Here is a 7210-nt window from a genome sequence, read left to right as displayed (position 1 = left end):
AAATTAATCTCTGCTGCACTGTATATACCTGTACGACAGACCGAAGCTGCCTTCGTTCTAGAAGAATCCCTGCAGGAGCAAGAAACTGGGCGAGCGCAGGAGGAGCCCACAAAATCCGTCCATTTCTCGGTAACAAACCTGCCCCCACACCCAACAACACCACGCGCACACACACGCGAGAGAAGACCGCCCGCAGCCCGTCGACGAACCAAGGGATTAAAAACCTCCGCCCGTCTCCAAACGCTCGCTTCCCGGAAGAAAACCCCGGAGTGCTTCGTCGCCAAGGGAAGGCAAGGCAGGCAGAGCCTGTTGCCCGCCGCATATAACCAACGCAACGCAACGCACGCAGAGGAGCGCCAAGCCTGGATTGGAATCGAATCGGGGGAATACCAAAAATCAAACCGCAACCAATCCCCACCCCACCCCACCCTTCCCTCCCTCACTCGCCCGGGCGCAGGCGCGGGGCGCCGAACCCGCTCGCACCCCGCCGCCCAATCCGAGGCGGCGCCGTCCTCGTGCGCGCTCCCTCTCGCGGTGGCCATGACGGCGCAGGCGCTCGCGCCGCCGCCGCCGGAGCCGCGCCAGCTCAGCCTGGCCGACCTCCGGGCCGTCTCCGTGCTCGGCCGCGGCGCCAAGGGCGTCGTCTTCCACGTCGTGCCCGAGGGCGGCGGAGGCGGCGGAGACGTCGCCATGGCGCTCAAGGCGGTCTCGCGGGAGGCCGCGCGCCACAAGAAGAGCGGCGGGAGCGGCGGGAGCGGCGGCGGCGGCGGCGCCGGGGACGGGCACCGGAGGATCTGGTTCGAGCGCGACGTGCTGCTGGCCCTGCGCCACCCGCTCCTCCCCGCCCTCCGCGGCGTCCTCGCCACCGACGCCGTCGTCGGCTTCGCCATCGACCGCTGCGGCGGCGGCGACCTCAACTCCCTCCGCCGCCGCCAGACCGAGAAGATGTTCTCCGACTCCGTCATACGGTACGCCCCCGCGCAACGCTCGAACACCCTTAACCCGTCGAAGATTTGATCCGTGAACTCACCCATTCGTTGCCAATTCGCAGGTTCTACGCGGCGGAGCTGGTGCTGGCTCTCGAGTACCTGCACAGCATCGGCATCGTCTACCGGGACCTCAAGCCGGAGAACGTCCTCATACAGGACACCGGCCACATCATGCTCGTCGACTTCGACCTCTCCACGAGGCTCCCGATCCTGCCGCCGGAGCAGGACGCCCCCAAACCGGCGCCCGTCCCCAGCTCGCCGTCCCCGAACACCCGGAAGCAGCCCAAGAAGCCGGCCATGTGCTTCCGGTTCCGTTCGGGCGACGCCACGAAGCCGGCCGTGTCCGCGGACTCGCCGTCGCCGCCGTCCACCTCGCGGACGGCCTCCTCGTCCTCCACCTCCTCCACGACCACCACGGCCTCCTCCACGGTCTCCGGCGCGCGCACGCCGGCCAAGTCGAACTCGTTCGTGGGCACGGAGGACTACGTGGCGCCGGAGATCATCGCCGGGAGCGGGCACGACTTCAGCGTGGACTGGTGGGGCCTGGGCGTGGTACTCTACGAGATGCTCTACGGGCGCACGCCGTTCCGGGGCCAGAACCGCAAGGAGACCTTCTACCGCGTGCTCACCAAGCAGCCGGAGCTGGTGGGCGAGAAGACGCCGCTGCGCGACCTCATCGCCCGCCTCCTGGAGAAGGACCCGGCCAAGCGCGTCGGCGCGCGCGGCATCAAGGCGCACCCCTTCTTCCACGGCGTCGACTGGGACCGCATCCTCCGCGTGGCGCGCCCGCCCTACATCCCCGCCCTGCCCCACGACGACGACGATGCCGAGGTGCTCGACGTCGAGAAGGTCGTCCACGAGACGTTCGCGGCCAGCGACGTCGAGAACGCCGCCGCGGCGGCGGGGGACGAAAAGAAGGCTTTGCCGGAGACGGAGACGGGCGGGGGCGTCGGCGACGACGGTGAGCGGAGGATGATGGATCCGTCGAAAGATGGCGATTTCTCCGTGTTTTTCTGAGTTTTTTTTTTAGATTTTTAGTAGCACTTTGTCCTTCCCCGAAAAATGGGCTTGGCCAGGTTTATTTTGTTAATACACGATATTTTCTTTTCTTTGGGAAAATCGTAGTAGAGAACAGTACTAGCATAAGGTGGGATTTGGTGGAGAAAAGGATGAGTACATAATTAAGGAGGTAATCGTGTGCTTAGCGGAGCAGAGTACGTTTTGCTTCGCTTCTTGTCCACATTTTTGGTGGATACTTTACTTTACTTTGCCCCGTACATACGAGGATTGTTGAGGTGATGGAGTACATAATGAATAATCAGCAGTTAATAATATTAGGCAGATGAGGGTCCTGATGTTTGTTTTTCCATTTTGTGCACATTGACATTTGGTAAGCATTGAATTGTTATGGAAATTGTAGGCATCAACTTGCTAGAAATAACTATTCTATTCTGTTCTCGCGCCATAAACCAAACCAGGACGGTGTTATCCTAGTTTCTGAAGATGCGCGGAGGCGTGGTGTCCGCACAGTGAAGTGCAGTGGTGGCCACTGCCCAACCACTGCTGCTACCTACGTAGAGCTATGCGCTCAGACTTCAGAGGCTTCAATTACTACTGTTAACGTACAGAAATACAGCATGAAATTTGTAATCTGCCAGCCAACGAGTCGCCACCGTGAGTAAATGGAACACAGGGGCTAGCCTGGCCCCCTTTACTTGCCCGGTGGTGCAGTGAGCAGGAGCAGGTACGCCATTGCCAGCGCGGCCGCAAAATTGACCAATTTAACCTCAAAGCGAATGTATTTCACAAACTAAACTGCTTTTGAAAATATTTCACACTGCTGATCCTTTTATGTAGCGTCCGATAACAAGGCGCTGCATTCTACTGTGCAACTCCTTACAGCTAAGCGCTGCACAGTGTAGTGCAACTCCTTAGAGCTAGGCGCTGCACAGTGTGGCGCCTAAGTGTTAGGCGTTGCACAGCAGAGTGCAGCGCCTTGCTGTCAGGCGCTGCACATTAAAGATCAGCCGGGTGAAATACTTTTAAAAACAGTTTAGTTTGTGAAATAATTTCGATCTAAGGTCAAATTTGTGCATTTTACCCACCACGAAGGCGGGGGGAAAAGGGAAGGAGCCAGCTTTGTGGCTGTGCAGCATTCACCACCGAACGAACCCACGAGGCCATGACGTGCAGTCGTCCTTGGTGCGTGCGTGCATGCAACATGGTCATGTGGGCCGAGCAAGGAAAAGCCATATGATGAGCTCTAGGTTGTGAGGGCACATGCTTGTGTACGCGCCCTTGGTGGTACGTTCCCTTCACTGCCGGGCCGCCGGTTATTCCCCGAGGAAATGCTCGTGTTTATGCAAGGAATCTGCACGAGACTAGTGGACGGCGCCGTCGTTCCTTCCTCCACTGGGTGCCCGTCCAATCTTTTTGCTTGCTTGATTCCTCCTCGCGTCTACATTCGGTAAACCTAGTGGTTTGCTTTGCATCTCGTTATCTCACAAACAAACAAGTGGATGAATCTTCTACTCCCTCCGTCTCATAATGAAGGACATTTTTTTTGACACAACATGATGTAAGATGTTTTTTAACACTATACATTATAAGACGGAGTGAGTACTTCTTTGCAAAATGAAGGTCCAAGCCTCCCAACCCTTGCAAACCACCATGTTGGCTATTCGACCAGTTAGAGCATCTCGAAAGCGGACCCACAAACCTCTCACATCCATCCGGACCGCAGAAGCATCCAACGCAGACCCGTATCAGTTTGTGGCGCGGTCCGGACGTGATTTATCTCACAAACTGAAGACAAAAGAGCGGAGGTTTGCGGGAGTCCGGACCGATCCAAGCCTGCTTCTTCCCGCAGGCCGCCAGCTGCCCGCATTCACGTCGCTGTAGAGCGTGCCGCTTCACGTTGAAGGCGGCTCAGAACGGACGCGACCTCTCAGTTGAAGCAGCACGTTGGCCGAGGACGTCATCCGCTGCACGCTCGACTAAACACGTCTCCTCACTGCATTCATACGCCTTCATTAAACCCGCATGGAAGTCAAGAAACCTACTCCTACCCCACGTCCGCTCATGAGCGGGTCAGCATTAAACGCAACGCCGGTCAAGCTCCTCTCGTCAGCCCTCTATTTAAACGAGGCCAGATGCCGGGCAAGAATCGCACCTCTCCGCCGTTCCCTCATCTTCTTCTTCGCCATTTTCTTCACTTTTTCGATGGCTTCCGAAACAGAGCAGTTCTCCGGCATACAAGCCGCCTGGGTGGCTCGCCGAGCCCTGCATGATACGAGCGAGGAAGCTCACTGCTCCACCTCCTGCGCCTGAACCGACGGAGCAAGTTGCCGCCTCAAGCCACCGCGTGGTTCAGCAACTCGCCGCTCCAGGCCAACTCGTTGAGGAGTGGCGAGTTGCTCCACATTGGCACGGGCATCGCCGCATCCAGTGCCTGCAAACGCGCCATCCTCCGTTGACGCGCGCGTAGCCGCGCCATGCATGGAGAGAAAGAAGTCGGTTGCGGGGATGTGGACGAGGTGGTGGCCCGCACGTCCGCGCCTGCCGTCATCATCGAGGATAAGTAGAACACGGGAGGCTATCGCCGCTTGGGTCCAAGGAAGTGCACCGCCAGTTACCCGGGCGGTTCTCCTTTATCTCAGACCATCCTGGGCAGCCGTCTGAGCTTCACGGAAGCACCTTTCCCCTCCGGCTGAAGCACCCTCTTTGGCCATCTGATGAGCGGCCCAGCCGGACATAAGGAAGATACGGGGGAAGAACATGCCTCTTGGGCTCCCGGTAGTCCGGTTATTTCGGGTTGCCGTGCATGGGGAAGACAAGCCTCGGCCGGCCATAGACTAGTGTATTGTATCTGTGTCGTGGGAGTGGAGCTCTGCGCAACCGAACGTGCACATAGTTTTAGAATTTTAGTTGAAAATATTTCGAAAATGTGTCTGTTCTCGTTCAGTTTGCATGAAATCCTTCTTGTTTGCCCGAATTTCATCTGATTGTTGAAAAAGAGTTTGAAATATATGCGGCCACGGTTGAATGGCGTCCTTCCGCATCCATATTCGCGGACTTGTCCCCACTGTACGCGGACGAATGCGGGAGAAAATTTGCGGCTTGCTATTAGAGGTGCCCTTAATACGTTTATGCAAATACTAGCAACAAGAATAAAAGTGTAGACAAGTAGCAAGCGACCTCTTTTCTGGTGGACGCGTGCATCTTCAAAACTTTCTTCTCTTTTCTTGAAACAACGAGCTCCCCTGGTCGACTTCCATAAAAAAAAAACTCCTGTCGTGCGTTTTTTTTAAAGGAAAAACAGTGCAGAATTCTCCTCTGATATCAGAAACAACTTGGGAAGCAAGACGAGCCACGTACGACAGAGTAAAACAAATGAGAGAATTCCTTATTTGACACTACTTCAAAATATGTTTCCTTATTTGACACTAGAATTTTCTTTTTTCCCTATTTGACACTTGGTCTAATTTTTTTTGCCCAATATGACATCGCCGTCAATTCCGTTAGCCTCTTCAGTCAACTAGGACCATAGTACCCTTCCATGAATCATTGTGCAATTTTTCAAAAAAAAAAAAGAATCATTGTGCAACGCTGGGAAAAAGAAAGGGGGGTGGGAAACGCGCGCATGCTGGTGGCGGCACTTCGATGGCTCGGCCAAAATGGAGTCTTGGCGAGCAGCGAGCGGCTGGTCAATCCTGCGTGGCGTGGCGAGCGGCATTGCTCTTCTGCTAGTGTCGCCTGGGTTTTTCCGTGGAAAGGCAGGACCGATCAGACACAAGGTTGTCCCTTCGTGGGTGACAATCGTCACAGGCATCCTGGACCTGGCCGAAGGTGCTGGTTGGCGATGGCACGCCTAAACGTACTCTAAAAAAAACAAGAAAACTACGTAACCAAAGCAGGCAGCTTGATCATTGATGGATTATAGATAACGCACAACGCATGTACGCGGAATCGCAAGTTGCTAGAGGCGTGATACAGTTTCAATAGTTCCGTGACTCAGGTCATTTCTCTCCTCGCATGTGTTGCTGCCTAGTCCGTGGCTCAACTCGTTGCATGTAACATGATCTTGATATAGCATTTATGTAACATGATTTATTTAGCTGTGTAGAAAATCCGGTCACCAAATATACGGATCTTAGATGGCTATTTAACCTTGACCACATATCTCATATACTTCTTTGTCTTTAAGGTAAGAAATTGGGTCGCAGAATGCATCAAGGGTAGTAACGTCCTTTTACATCTCTACTTAACACCGTTAGAGTTAAAAATGAACTAGAGTGTCATATAGAGAATAAAATTTACGCCTGGTGTCAAATAGGAAAGAAAAACTTTTAAGTGTCAAATAAAGAATCGGAACTTAAGATAATGTCAAATAAGGAATTCTCTCAAAACAAATCCCCTACTGCTTTCTTTGACGGCGACCTCTCAGTTCACCACCGGCGCTCTGCTGTTTACCAGGCTCGATTCATTCACCCTCCTGTTTCTACCAGCCGCCGTGGTACGAATCTACCAGCTCCAAACGGACCGTGAACCCGGAGCCGCTCGTCGTGTACGCACCCGGGTCAAGCCAAGAACCAACAGCGACCGGAGACCGATGTACGTTGTCCGAGCGATGGTAGCCGCAGGGTCCAACAAGACGGTGATGCCACACGGTGACAAACTGACAAACATTTTTTGTCTCTGTGCATGGCGGATATGTATAAAGAAAAAGAGTTGAGCGGCCCCGCGCGCCCGTGCCGTGCCGGTCGATGCCGCGGTGCGCGCGCGGCGCCCGTTTGTGGTGCCGCGCCGTGCCGCTTTGTCCCGCGACTCCCTTTGGCGTTAGCTAGCTAGGCGCTCAAAGTTGATCGCCGTATTAGATTTGCGTGCGTTGTGTGTGTGTCGACCCATCCACCCCCTCCGTCCGTACGTGACTATGCTTGGCCTAGTAGATAGCTATGCTAGGACGAACGCCGTGAGTGAGTAGGCGAAAAGTGACCATGCTAGAATCTGGTCTAGAATCTTATTGTATAAGTAGGACAGGGGGTACGTGTAAATGTGTTTGGGATTTGAATTTGCGCTGCACGTGAACGTTCATGATTTTAACGACACCAAGGCCGTGCTGTTTTGCGGGCTTTGTCATATCAGAGTACAGGCCGTGACTTGTGAATGCCTATTGCAGCTTGCTTGTGTAACTGCCATGTATAAGATCAAAGGTAGTTTCC

General features: G+C 54.7%; 1 protein-coding gene across 1 annotated transcript; it reads left to right on the top strand.

The window, feature by feature from the left end:
* The first annotated feature begins 208 nt into the window (after positions 1–208).
* LOC119355553 (serine/threonine-protein kinase OXI1-like) lies at positions 209–2341 on the top strand. Its single transcript, XM_037622370.1, has 2 exons — positions 209–968; positions 1052–2341. Exons 1-2 carry the CDS (start codon positions 541–543, stop codon positions 2004–2006), a joined length of 1383 nt encoding a protein of 460 aa, XP_037478267.1. The 5' UTR covers positions 209–540; the 3' UTR covers positions 2007–2341.
* The last annotated feature ends 4869 nt before the right edge of the window (positions 2342–7210 follow it).

The sequence above is a fragment of the Triticum dicoccoides genome, chromosome 2A (genome assembly GCF_002162155.2).
Source record: "Triticum dicoccoides isolate Atlit2015 ecotype Zavitan chromosome 2A, WEW_v2.0, whole genome shotgun sequence".
NCBI classification, from domain to species: Eukaryota; Viridiplantae; Streptophyta; class Magnoliopsida; order Poales; family Poaceae; genus Triticum; species Triticum dicoccoides.
This window is presented reverse-complemented; position numbering and strand designations above follow the sequence as displayed.